The sequence below is a fragment of the Temnothorax curvispinosus genome, unplaced genomic scaffold, assembly GCF_003070985.1.
Source record: "Temnothorax curvispinosus isolate PA1 unplaced genomic scaffold, ASM307098v1 QBEX01005067.1, whole genome shotgun sequence".
NCBI classification, from domain to species: domain Eukaryota; kingdom Metazoa; phylum Arthropoda; class Insecta; order Hymenoptera; family Formicidae; genus Temnothorax; species Temnothorax curvispinosus.
Window position 1 is genome coordinate 150,519 of NW_020214847.1, and position 13,282 is coordinate 163,800.

The window sequence follows — 13,282 nt, forward strand, 5'->3', positions numbered from 1 at the left end:
GCGCGTTCCGAATAACAAATAACACAACACGTGACGCACGGTGACGGGCGCGGTGGGCGCGCGGAGCGCGAACGCCGCGAACACTACCTGGTGCTGGTGCCTGTGCGAAATTCATCTGAAGAACGATAGTTGAGTGACTACCGCGGGTAACGGTACTCCGAGCGTTAACTTATCGGCAAAAACAATTTAAAATATTTTACCAAATAACAATAGAGAATATTGAGGATTTCGTGATTTAACCTGTTTATATTAAACATACACTTTACGTTGATTCGTGTAGGTTTTAATGTGCACCAGTGTGCACTGAGTGCATCGAGCATCCAATCGAATTTGCTATAATGCTACATATATCTAGTATCTATAGACTGTGAAACAAACGACAATCAGTCTAAAAATGGAGGTAGAACAAGAGGCAATGTAAGTAACGCTATTATATTTTATTAAATTATGTACTATATAAATGAAATAAGATCAAAATCTTTTTCAGTTCAATGGACTGTAAGGAGTGTAAGGCCCACGTCCTAGAAATAGCGGCCCTTAAAGCGGAAGTGCAAAATCTGCAACGGCAACTCGACGCCGCAGCAGCAGCCGCCGCCGCAGAAATGACTGCACCTCCAGTACCGCCAAGATTATCTCTGTCTTCGGGGTCACTGTCGCTGCCAGGGCAATCACCATCGGGACCACCATCATCGGGACCACAACCATCGGGGCCTCCACCATCGGGACCTCCACCACCACCACCGAGACCATCACCGCAGTCATCAAAATCACAACCGCCGCAGCTGCCGGGAGTGCCGGGACCATCGCAGCTAGAACCATTCCCGTCGCCAGGATCAACGCTGCCAACAAGACGTAAGTAGAAAAAATATATATTTTTTATAATACATTTGTGACGCACGAGTGATTACTAATTAATAATGTCGAATCAAATATTTGTATTTCTCTCGCATGTAGCAATAAATATTTTGTAATTACAATAATCTTTTATTTATTATAGCAAAACGATGGATGAAAGGGGGAAGGAATCTGCGCTATCGTGGACGCAGAGGTGGCAGGGGCATAAGGCCCATAATTATTAATTTTTATCCAAAGTAAGAAGAACATTTTTCAACAATTTTTTAAACGTAGCTTTAATTTTAGAGTTAATTTTAAACAATTTTTAAAATGATTTTGCAAGGTTTTAGAGACAATATAGAATGCTCGTTTTCGTGTATTAAAATGCAAATAACTTGCTTACGCGTTCCATTCAGTGTCTTTCTGATGTAACACATTTTGTTAAATCCTAAGGCACTGTTGCATTTTTTCTTTGATAGAAAAAGTTTTACTGATAATCTAAATAATCAGTGAGAAGAATGAATTTATTAATAAGTTGAAGTTTTTTTTATTTCTTTTTTTCAGGTGGGCAGAAAGTAAGGAACAATAAGGAAAACAGAAATTCAGGAATTCCAAGATGAAAGTTAACTATTAGGACTTAACTATTAGCTGGATATTTTCTATATAAAAGAAAGTAAAGATTGCTATATTGAAAAGGAGCGCAGGTTTTTTTTATATATATTGTATTTTTTATACATTGTAACCAATTCATAATTCTTAGTAAGTCTTTATTTAATCATTCAATTATGAGTTTTACTTTCGCATAATTATGATATTAGATTCCTAGTTTACACAGAGCATAAGTTACATTATATCTGTGTTATAATTTTATATTTAATAATGTAAATATTATAATATTACATTTACATTGCTGAAGAGTGCGAAATTATGACTGATGTAATATAACTAATCTTCTGTGTCGACTGGGTTATTATTAGACTGATATTGATTTAAAAATATTTTAATATTCTTTATTCTGATTATATATTACAAAAAACAAGTAAGCTTCGATTATTTTTATAAGTATTTTTTAAATGCCTATAAAATTAAAAATTATTTCTTAATTTTTTTATGTAAAGATTACAAGGATCTAATTGGTTAATGAAAAACATTGCGAGTGTAATAGGAGGAAATTTTTTATTTTTTTATTTAAAAAGCACTTGGTATAGTTTTACGTATTACTAAATTGCATAGATTAGCAATTGCAGTAATAATCTTCTCTAGCGCATGGCAGAGAAATTTACTTTGCGACCAATATAATGTTTTACATGACGTTTTTGTGCGTTTGGTTTTTACGATTAAAAATCTGTTGGAAGAAAATTTAAGGGACTATTACATTATTTTTTTTTTTTGTGAATTTGACAATTTGTATCGTACGTTATTTGTTTATACTTTATAATATCCAAATTTCTGTGAAAATAATGGTATTAGGCGAAAACAAAAGATAGATTATAAAACAAAATTATATTTGTATTCGATTTGGATGGTAGAGGAAGTAATAAAATAAAAGCTCAAAATGTATATATTCCAAGAAATTATTTAAAAGATTTATTGAGATTATTAATAAAAAAGATACCCATGTGAGAAGATATTTAAATATCATTTCTAGATCTGAAACCTTGTCTTCACTCAACATCTAGCTGTTCCAATTCGGCTGAAAGAAATTGATATCATAGTTTACATTTAAATTTAATAATTCTAAATGGTTTAATATAAAAACATTATATATATATATATATATATATATATATATATATATTATGTATATATGTACGCCGATGTGTCAATTTCACTTTACTTGTCAGTGTCAAACTTACGTCAAATTGTCAAATTTATGCGCGCCAGGAGACAGCGTTGCCAATTCTCTATTAACCTGTCATGATGCACGAATAGTTAGAGAGGTGCACGCTTTCAAATGTGTTCCGAACGCGTCCAATTTTCGATGTCAGGGGCCTGTTGCATATATGCAGTCGTGAGTCGCAAGAATTGACCAATCACAGTCGATTATTCTTCTCAAATTCGATTGTGATTGGTCCATTTCCTACGACTCACGACCCACGACTCGCATTGTAGACCCTACGCATAGAGGCGCTAGTGAACGGATTTCACTTAAAACGCAGCATGTCCACTCTCATAATAAAATACATACATCGTGAATATAACCTATAACCATAACCTAGTATTTGATATACTCACTGATTCACACGTGTTATATTGTGTTTATAACGGTTATTTATAATTGCAATAATATTCATTCTCATAGTTGGATCCTAATAAAATAAAATGCAGCACGACGATGTAAAACTCAAAATGCAATTTTTATTTTAACTATTTCTGATAATAATCATGATTTTTAATCGTAATTATCTTACAGGTTGTGTGGAGTGTTATCAATAAATCATTCTGTTCCTTCAAAGTCAAGTAAGTGCGTTCTTAACAAATAAAAACATAAAAAACAAACATGCAGAAGAATTGTAACAGCCTTAATCTTATTACAATAATTGTGACTTTTTTTTAGTACAAAGACACAGCGGTTCTGCAGAAATGAGTTCAATCTTACTGGTTTATGCAGTAGAGCTGCGTGTCCTCTTGCAAACAGTCAATATGCTACGATTCGAGAGGAAAATGGTATTATTTATCTGTACATGAGAACAGCAGAAAGGTAAGTTATACATATGATTTGCAGTTAAGCTCTGAATCCTATACAAAGGTACAGGCAATAGGAACAGGGAATAAACCAGGCAACAGAAAGAACTACATTTCAACTTATAATAAAACGCGCCAGAAATTCTGTTCCTATTGTCTATTTCATTCATATTCCCTTGCGTCAATATAGTTTTTGATAAGTTGAAATGGTGTTATTTCTGTTGCCTATCTTATTCCCTGTTCCTATTATTTGCACCTTTGTATTGTGTGATAGGCTTTATTAAGTAGCATTGGTGTATTATTTTTTATAACATTATTAGAATTATAAAGGACTCTGTAAGATAAAAGTTCCAATATTTGGACACTTAAGAGTAGATAAATGTACCAATGCCTGGACATATACCTATGTCTAGATACCTTTAAAAAAATATAAATTTGTGGAAATAAACGTTTGGATACTATAACTATAACTAAAGTTTTAAATTACAAGAAAAATATTTTTATCTTTGATTTTAATTTGCTTTATACTCATAAATAATAAAGGTAGCCAGATATAGGTATAGGTACATGTCCGGGTATTGGTACTTTTACTTTAACAGTCTATATGGAAATGGGTTTCCGGTCAAATTGGCTGAAATTTTGATATGATGTAGGTTTTGACTCACTGATCAAAAGTCTCAATGGTCACCCGACCAAAAAATCAGAACTTTTTAAGTTACGGTGAAGTAACTTCACTCAAATGTTCAAAATTGGCCTCCATCATCAGCTGGTACGACAACCGTTGCTCGGCTCTCACGACGTGGATGTGATGATAGGCACTTGAGATTTAATGTGTTTCATCCCTTTGAAAATCTCCATTCACATTTTTATTTATGCTTACCCACCCACACGAATACATATATACACGAACACAACACACATTTATACACATACCGGCTGATGATGGAGGTCAATTTTGGACATTTCAGCTGCTGTAACTCAAAAACTTTTGATTTTCTGGCCTGATGACCATGGAGACTTTTGATTAGTGAGTCAAAACTTACATCATATCAAAATTTTAGCCAATTTGACTGGGACCCCATTTCCATAAGGACTATTGCGGGGTTCTTTTTTAAAACCGTAAAGAATTTGGATCAGTTTCAATCCAGACAGATAATTCTAGCATCTATGATATAAGTTTTTACCCTTTCACCTATGCATATACAATATTTTTACACATATATTAATATATATTAATTTAAATGTTAATAAACTTGATTTTAGGATACATACACCTAAAAATAGTTGGGAGAAGGTCAAACTGTCTAGGAATTTTGAAAAGGCGATACAGCAAATTAATGAAAATCTACTTTACTGGCCTGGTTTTATAAAGGCAAAATGTAAGCAAAGATTTCTCAAAATCACGCAGTATCTTATTCGTATGAGAAAGTTTAGTTTAAGACGTCAGAAGAAAATTGTACCGCTTCAGAGGAAAATTGAAAGAAGAGAAAGGCGTAGGGAAGAAAAGGCTCTGATTGCTGCGAAATTAGAAAATGCAATTGAAAAACAGCTTATGGAAAGGCTGAAGAAGGGGATGGTAACATTGGATTTTATATTCATTTCTGTAAAAATTAGTTATGTGTGTGTTTGCAGAGATATCTATTTTCTTAATATTTCAGTACGAGGGTATTTACAATTTCCCGCAAAAAGTGTTTGATAAGGCTGTAGAGGCTGTTGAAATTGAAGGAGAAAGTGAGGCAGAAAGCGAACAGGAAGAAGAGCAGGAAAAAGAACTCGAGAAGGAGGTGGAGATGGAATTAGAAATGGATGAGAGAGAAACTGAGCAAGATGGTCCGGAATACGTTGAAGCTGATAGCGATGATGATGACTTCGAGGATGATGAGGATGACATTGAAGAGCTTTCTATGGTGAGTAATAAGACAATTATTCATTAACAATAAAATACAATTTCTGTACTTTAATAATATTTCTTTATAAATACACCTTATAAATATCGTGTAGGATGAAGATAGTGACTCTGGACAGAAGGAAGAAATTGAATTATCAGACAACTTTGAATCCGAACCTAGCGATATTGAGGTAAGAATTTTCCAGCTTAAAGTAGACGTATTACATTATATAAGTCCTGATATAAATTGCTTATTGTTGTAAATTGTTTCATTAGGATTTAATCAAGCCATCTACAAGCAAGAAGACAAAGGGATCAAAAGTTGTCAAAAAAGGAAAGAAACCGCGAGCGAGAGTGGAAATCGAATACGAAGTCGAAGAAGAAAGTCAACAGAATAAACGGACGCGTATATAGCAAAATTGTACTATATAAATATAGTTATCTTTATAATAAAGTTGCAAAACGCTTCACATACGTCGTTATCCAATATTTTAGTTGACAAAATAATCACAATATGATTACATCCTGGTAATATTTTAAACCATCAATACTTTGTATAGAAAAAAAGATCAACAGGATATTTTCGGTATCGACTGTTCATTCTTTAAGGAAACTTTGGCATTAAAAAATTGCGAAAATTTTCTCATAAATGTTTGCAAACTTACAAGATATTTGCGGATGCAAAGAATATTTATTTACATTTTATAAATGACGCAATTTAATCACTCACATATTGTAACAAAAGTCACGAATAAATTTGATAAAAAATTATAAACTAGTCTATTACTAAGTTTACGCGCGAGTGTTTTTTATTTCTGTAGTTAACTTACGATACGTACTCCGCGCAAACAATTGAATTGTCGTAAGTTACTGCAGAAGTAACGCTCGCGTAAACGTAGTAATTGACTACTTTGGTAGTTCTAGTGTTAAAAATCTAGTCGCTCCAAGAATGTTTATCTTTGGGTTTGTTATCTATCGTTGAACTGGCTGCACTAGTTCAGAGTTCATCTTTTCTATTCCACATTGGAAGTTCAGCAATAGAAAACAGGCTCTTTATATTTTACTCGCGTTTGGCGAGTAAAACTGTTCTCAGGTCGAACGTAATACGTTCAAAAGTTCCGCCTGTCCGGTCCGCCCGTAGGGCGAACTCGCGGGCCGGAAGCGCCATTCGCCAAAACGGGAGAGGCACGAGCCGCGAAGGCGCGAAGACAGTCATCTCATCTCATCAGTCTCATCAGGGCGATGGGGGGGAATTGGAACAGATGGAACATGGACATGGAACGTCTGTAGCAGACTGAGCCGAGCAGACGACGATACGATTCATCAATTCATACGATTAAAATCGTGACTGATCGTGACAAACGAGAAACGAGGGAGGCGGAGGAGAGGCGATCGCCACGGTTGTCCGTTGTCGAAAATCGAGGGAGGAAAACCTTCGACGAGTCCGCACTGTCCGCAGTGGCGCAGTCCGCCTGTCGCCGGTCGTCTGCGATCGAATTCACGAGTATCCGTCTCCGATAATAATCCAACTCGTCGCGAGTCGCAAGTCATTAGCGAATAGCGGGGCGTCAGGCGTCAGTGCCTTACTCCTCACTCTCCTCAGTCCGCAGTGTCTCGGCAGTCGGCAGTCGGCAATCTCGGCATTGCGCATTCGTCGGGGATCGTCACGCACGTTGACGTTCGACTCTCCGCTATCCGCTATCGTTCGCCTATATTGGGGCGGTTGGGGCTTGGGGCCACTCGCCACTCGCCACGGTACTCGGAGCTCGGAGCTCGGAACGGGTACTCGCTCACGAGGCGACCAGGACCAGGCCAGGAGTGTAGTGAACCGATCGCGATTTCGCCCTTTCGCCCGCTATTTATAGAGCGAATAGGTTATTCAATCAATCGCACAGGTGAGATGGGAGACGAGCGGTGCCGGAACGGTAGTAACGGTACGATGCGATAAACGACGCGAAATTAGCATTAAATTTACATGTTGGCGGTTGGCGTGTAATATCCACAACGTTTCATGTAACAATGTAACGCGATTCCAACTTCCAATCCATCCTGAAAGGATGGGGTAAGGGATGGGAGCCTGGGAGGGGAATGGGGAAGAGATACTGTCAAGTCGGGAGCGGAGCGCCGCGGCCGTCCGCCGTAGCGTGCGCGTGCGGTTTCCCTTGACTCGCGACTCGCGCGATGTATTCCGATGTAGATCTCACAGCTCTTATCGGGGCAATTTGCGGGCGATAAACTGGAGGCGGTGCGTAGCTATCAACGCGCTCGTTGCGCGAATTTATCTCTATCGAGGGTGGTTTCGCAATGCCCGCGGAGTGTGGAACGTGGAGCGTGTCGTCCCTCACTCGCAATTAGATGCTATGTTTTCGCTCGATATACGGTGCCAACTGCCAACTGCCAGTTCCTCCGGCAACGAGCTGCAACGAGCACCTCGATCACCGTGTGATCTCGAATGAGCGACTCAAGGACGTCGACGAGTTATAATCCATCATCTCTGTCTCACAGGGATGTCCGAGGAGCGTCGAATGAGTCCGCACGGTCGGAGAGCAACATGAATCTGTACTGCACAATTGTCTGACTGGGATCTACTCTGAGTTATCGTCTCTGTTGGCGTTGGCTTTGCGCACAAGTGCCAGGATGTTGAGCGACGCTGCCAATATGGAACTAAATAATGTTGGAAGCAACAAAAGTTTCGTATATCTCGCCCTGTCATTCCGAAAGCTGTGCATGGCGACAGTTGGCTTACCACTTGTATCACTGCTGTTCTGCTTCATCACGGCATATATATTTCAACAGGACGATATTCACGAAACTCATTGTAGGGTAAGCGAAAGCTTCATATTAGTCATCGTTGTATTACAAGCATAGCCAACTTGGGCGCTTGCACTAGTGCACACTGAGTGTGCCCTAAGGCTCTTGTTTATAATCTATTCTTATATTTTAAGTCGCTTAAATACACATTTGAAAACTTTTTTAGCCAATAAAACAATCCTGTAATATCTGTATGGATGCTGTACAAATGATTTTACTGGCTAAGAAGTATTTCAGCAAGTATTTAAAATGATCTGTAAATATAAGAATTGACTAAGAACCAGCCTTACTGCACACTCACTTGTCAGTGTGCACTAGTGCAAGCGCCCGAATTCGATATTGGTTTAAACAAGATTTGCGCCATAAATTATGTCTGTTTTTGTTGAAGGTCTATAATATTCTTCCATCGATCTCAGCCATTACTGGAGTATCACCGCAGAGGTATCTATGGCGTATCAGCATAGCGTTACATATTGGTCCTAGACTGGTTATCGCCAATGTTTATCACTCGTATTATTACAAGATACTTAAGAACATTGAAGATGTGCCTCTAAAAATTATGGGGAGCAGACTCCTAAACCTATGTTACTGGCTAAACATTGCCGAGGTAGCAGCTTTGTGTGGTGTAACGTATATTTCTAACAGAGAAAATTACCGTAAGTAACTCATAATTTTATGTATCGCTAACGTGTAATCGAAGAATGGAACTTTTAATATAAACGATGTAAAAAATATTTCAGCGGTGCATGAAAAAATTTTCATAGTGTTCATGATTAGCTCGCTCACGTATAAGCTGACCGCTGTGAGACTGGGTCGTCTAATAACTCCAAATGCACAAAGTCTTCAGTACAAACAAGCGCTCTTTGTGACGAGTCTCGTCAGTACCATCGGTCTTATTATTTTCTTCTTGAAACATCGACTGCTGTGTCACGACTTGGGTAAGAAACACAATTTACAAGCGTTATATTCATTACAGCTTAAAAGTAAACGTAATAAAAAATAATATTTGTTATAATTTTGAGCAGCATTTAGTTGGTTTTCGCTATGTGAGTACGTGATAGCTTTTGCAAATATGGGCTTTCACATCACCGTGGTTTTGGACTTTCCAAAAGAGCAACTGGTCGTAGGTCACGGTTTACCTATTGTGAAAATAGATTAATCTTTTACGTCATTCTCATCGTCATATTAAAGTGCCTATTGCCTCTGCATGGAAGTGCTACAAATCGTGGTTTTTAAGAGGTAAAAGTTTGGCACGGCACATGATGCACAATTTGTGTACGATTGTCTCAGTTTTATGATACTACGTATTTACGATATTACACTCTTGAGTTTTCCACTTTTGAGATTAATATTATTTGCTTCCCGCGATATTTAAGAAATCGACACCATTTTTATCTTTACTTTTATACTGACTTTGATATTCGACCAATAATTTCGAATGCAAAAATATATGCGATTTAAGAAATGAAGATAAAGAATATTTAGCGCTTCCAAAGTGTGGCATTGGTTACTTTCAAAGCGAAATATGTAACGGCCTTTTAATATCGTTTAATAATAGAGTATGATCGTAGTAAACGATAGTTGAAAAAAGTATCCTACATACAAACAGCATTTATCGTTAAACGTAAATTAAATATTATTACTCGCATCGTATGAGATTACTTGTGAAGACTTTTTAAACAGATTCTTCTTTTATAGAGATTTTTGCAAGGTGAGAATTCTAGTCGAATACTTTAATTCTAGTCGCGATCTTTTATTCGCTTTATGGTACTCCTATTTTATCTCATAAGTTGAAATTAGTCTATAAGATACATTTATGTCAAATGGACTTTGAGACATTATAATCGTTAGTTCATTAAATGAACGTATACAATTTCAGATTATTGCAAAGATATTGTTGCGTCTTGTTGACAAATCTTACAATGAACATTGTATATGTAATATGTTAATACTCATTCACCTTGTAAGAGATTAATTCATCTTGTATAGATTTTGAGATAATAAATTCAGCTAATATTCACGGGCCGCTCTATTCGGCGTTACAGTAACTACAAACGTAGGATAATCGCTCCTATGTTTGTATGTAGTATACGATAGTTTAATAATATAACAATAATTATCGAGACACTGACGATTAAAGCAGTCATAATCGTATTACACAAGAAAACGTGTAAACGAGGATTGCATTTGGACCAGCGTGCGTTCAAGATAAGATCACACTATCTAAATATCTCACGCGAATTTATAAGACAAATGTTAAAAGAGTTTCTATCGAATTTCATGACTGAAATTTCCCCATTCATTTCTTGTTTGATACATAGACATATATACGATTTTTGGAAAACAACAAGCAAAATTAGTCAAATGTACACAATCACCGGATTATTTAATAGAAAGAGACAGAATTAGTATCTCTTATGGAAAAACACGGCATCGAGATTTTTATGAAACTTTTATCTCTAACAATATATTTTAAATTGTTCTTAGCTAAATGTTATTAAATATTAATACTTTGTTAATACTTTGTTAAAAATTACATTTTTTATGTAATTATTCTATGCACTTTCTTATAAATTCCTGAAGAAATTTAAAGTAATTACGAATTGATGGAGAGAGGTTGAATTTTAATAGCAATCTTTGACAAAGCAAAATGGCTTGTAAGATTTTACAAAAATACGTGTTTTATTTCAAATATTGTTAGAAATTATACGGTGAGATTTTATATTTTATAAGTGTTTTCCGGAAATCTTATATATGTTTATCTGTTAAGAAAGTTTCATGATCAAAAGATCGAGACGAAATTGCATGTGTGTGGGAATAGACTGGTAAGGAACGATGACCGAGACTGCAATACTGTGAAACGCGCAATATCTCTTGATATTGCACTAATAAAATAAACAACGTAATGTTTATTGTAATAAGCAGATGGTACGTTATCGCAATGTGTCTCTTAGGATTTTGTTGTAGAAGGCCGATAGTGTCAGTGTGACCCTAGATAGCACTCGCAGTTAAACGATATCATTTTTGCACATTTTTACACACGGACATTGTAATTGTAGCATATTTTGATATGACGATTTTTTGTTAAGATTTCTCGTGTATCATTATTGAAAAAAGGGAAAAAGATGAATAGTCAGTGCATATTTATCGCCAGTTTTTTCGCAAGTATATATATTTGTCGTGGGTAATCATGCGGAGATATGCTAGTAGCTTTAGATGATTTTTGTAATTATCACGAAGAAGTAGCGCTTTGTTTCTTCCGCACACACGGCGTACGCGATCACTCGAGCGTAACATCTCAGTTCCTATTATAATTGGAATCTCACTTTTATGTATTATCTTGATTTAAAAAAAAATAATAAATGCACTCGCGGCAATCGTGTTTAATTTACCGATACCGTTATCAGAGCCCGTGCCAAGTGATGCACTAAAGATATATCATGGAATTTTATTCGGTCGGTAACGCTATGCAAGTTAATGCACGTTAATGATCTTTAGGAATTTTTAATGAATCACTTGCGTCTTACGCTCCGTTGGCAATCGCTTTGCTCTCTAAATACATTTGCAGCAATGATTCGGAATTTTTTTTGTATTATATATTATAGATATTTTTCATTCTCGCTAAGGAACGAGAATTGAAGAGCATCAATATGACTAGATCGATTATAGCGGAACGCGTTTATTCTAACGGATCATGAACTTACGTTAGTAAATTGCGTTAGTAAATTGCACATTTTTTTATAAATTCCTGAAGAAATTTAAAGTAATTTTTACTTTTTGATAAAAATAATATAATTGTAAAATTAAACGTGAACTAAGTTGTAGCTCTCTATACTTATTATTTCCATCTCTAAAATTTTACTGATTTAAATGAGATATTTTACAATTACACATTAATTTATTCTCTTTGAAAAGTTATCTTCAAATTCCTCAGAAAATCTGTTATTCAAAAAAGATACGCGCAATTAATGAAGCATCCTGTATGTGTTTTAGTTGAATAACGAACGACGCAAGTTACATTGTGAGAGTGTAGTTGTATGAGAGAATACCGAATTTCTTTTATATACATATATGTAAGTAGAGATTAATAGTATGTATAAAAGAGTTTTTAGAAATATAGCATTAACTTACAGAAATGAGTTCAAAAATTACTACGAAGCGAAAAATTCAAGTTTTACTTGCGTTAATTTTTCGTTTGGCGAAAGATTTAAAAGTTATGTGTTATGTGTTAGAAAACACGAAAAGGGTACAACTGATATTAATTTTAAAAGCGTTAATATTGTAAAATGTTCCATCATACTTCCAAAGAAAACTGTGCTAAACATTTATTTAGCAAATATCTTTTTGTTGTGATTACGCCTCGTAATCGTTGTGCGATTTATTGATAGGTACTCATAAATTTATCGTTAAGGTATTAACACATCCTCAGAGTGATTTGAGGAAACTAAGATTAAATGCTGTAACTGTAAAGTGTAAGGGAAAGGGAAAATTATTCGTCGTTATCTCCTCTGAAAATATTGTTTTCTTTTCCGTAAGACGAGCACGCACTTACGGCAGAAGCGTTTAAGGGTAAAAGTTCTGGAAACATATTTAAAAATTTCGTCATATGAATTTTTATATTGGCGATAATGATGACTAAACATATCTGTCAAGAATTTCTATCGTACTTGAAGCTCTCTTCTTTCGCTGTAAATAATGCTAGCACGATAGTTATCTTGTGTATAAACGACAGAGTATATGTCGACGGCATATTAAAGCAAACAGTATGATGATTCACCCTTGGTTGATACGACAATTTAAACATACAAGCTTGAAACGAAATCTTTACACAAATACTCACTGTCGAGTTGCAGCCATTTCTTTCTGCAAAACTCGTATTTTTCGAAATAAATTTGCTACTGAAACATTTTTTTTTCAATTTACAATATATGTATATCGAAATTATATCGATGAAGTGCTACGATCTCACGAAGGAACTGCTCGTGTGTTCCCGGTGTATTATTTGCGTAATTGACAATTCTGTGATAATAAGCACAAAGCAATGTTGCTATATTCCATTTCACA

The 13,282-nt window shown here is 35.7% G+C and overlaps 3 protein-coding genes across 5 annotated transcripts; all 3 read left to right on the plus strand.

Moving 5' to 3' along the window:
• The first annotated feature begins 313 nt into the window (after positions 1-313).
• On the plus strand, positions 314-1,571 carry LOC112454426 (sulfated surface glycoprotein 185-like). The gene is made up of 4 exons (XM_025015811.1): positions 314-417; positions 488-852; positions 998-1,091; positions 1,399-1,571. The coding sequence occupies exons 1-4, from the start codon at positions 395-397 to the stop codon at positions 1,421-1,423; spliced, it is 507 nt and encodes a 168-aa protein (XP_024871579.1). The 5' UTR covers positions 314-394; the 3' UTR covers positions 1,424-1,571.
• A 1,467-nt stretch (positions 1,572-3,038) lies between these two features.
• LOC112454418 (protein MAK16 homolog A) lies at positions 3,039-5,877 on the plus strand. The gene is made up of 7 exons (XM_025015798.1): positions 3,039-3,171; positions 3,248-3,294; positions 3,392-3,535; positions 4,783-5,095; positions 5,178-5,426; positions 5,521-5,598; positions 5,684-5,877. Exons 1-7 carry the CDS (start codon positions 3,157-3,159, stop codon positions 5,819-5,821), a joined length of 984 nt encoding a protein of 327 aa, XP_024871566.1. The 5' UTR covers positions 3,039-3,156; the 3' UTR covers positions 5,822-5,877.
• Positions 5,878-6,614: 737 nt separating this feature from the next.
• LOC112454419 (post-GPI attachment to proteins factor 2-like) lies at positions 6,615-13,282 on the plus strand. 3 transcript variants are annotated; one of them, XM_025015800.1, is made up of 5 exons: positions 6,615-7,341; positions 7,913-8,230; positions 8,607-8,874; positions 8,959-9,156; positions 9,244-13,282. In XM_025015800.1, exons 2-5 carry the CDS (start codon positions 8,045-8,047, stop codon positions 9,375-9,377), a joined length of 786 nt encoding a protein of 261 aa, XP_024871568.1. In that variant the 5' UTR covers positions 6,615-7,341; positions 7,913-8,044; the 3' UTR covers positions 9,378-13,282. The 3 variants fall into 3 exon arrangements, with proteins under 3 accessions (XP_024871568.1, XP_024871567.1, XP_024871569.1); XM_025015799.1 differs by having other exon boundaries at positions 6,615-7,302; XM_025015801.1 differs by having other exon boundaries at positions 6,615-6,911.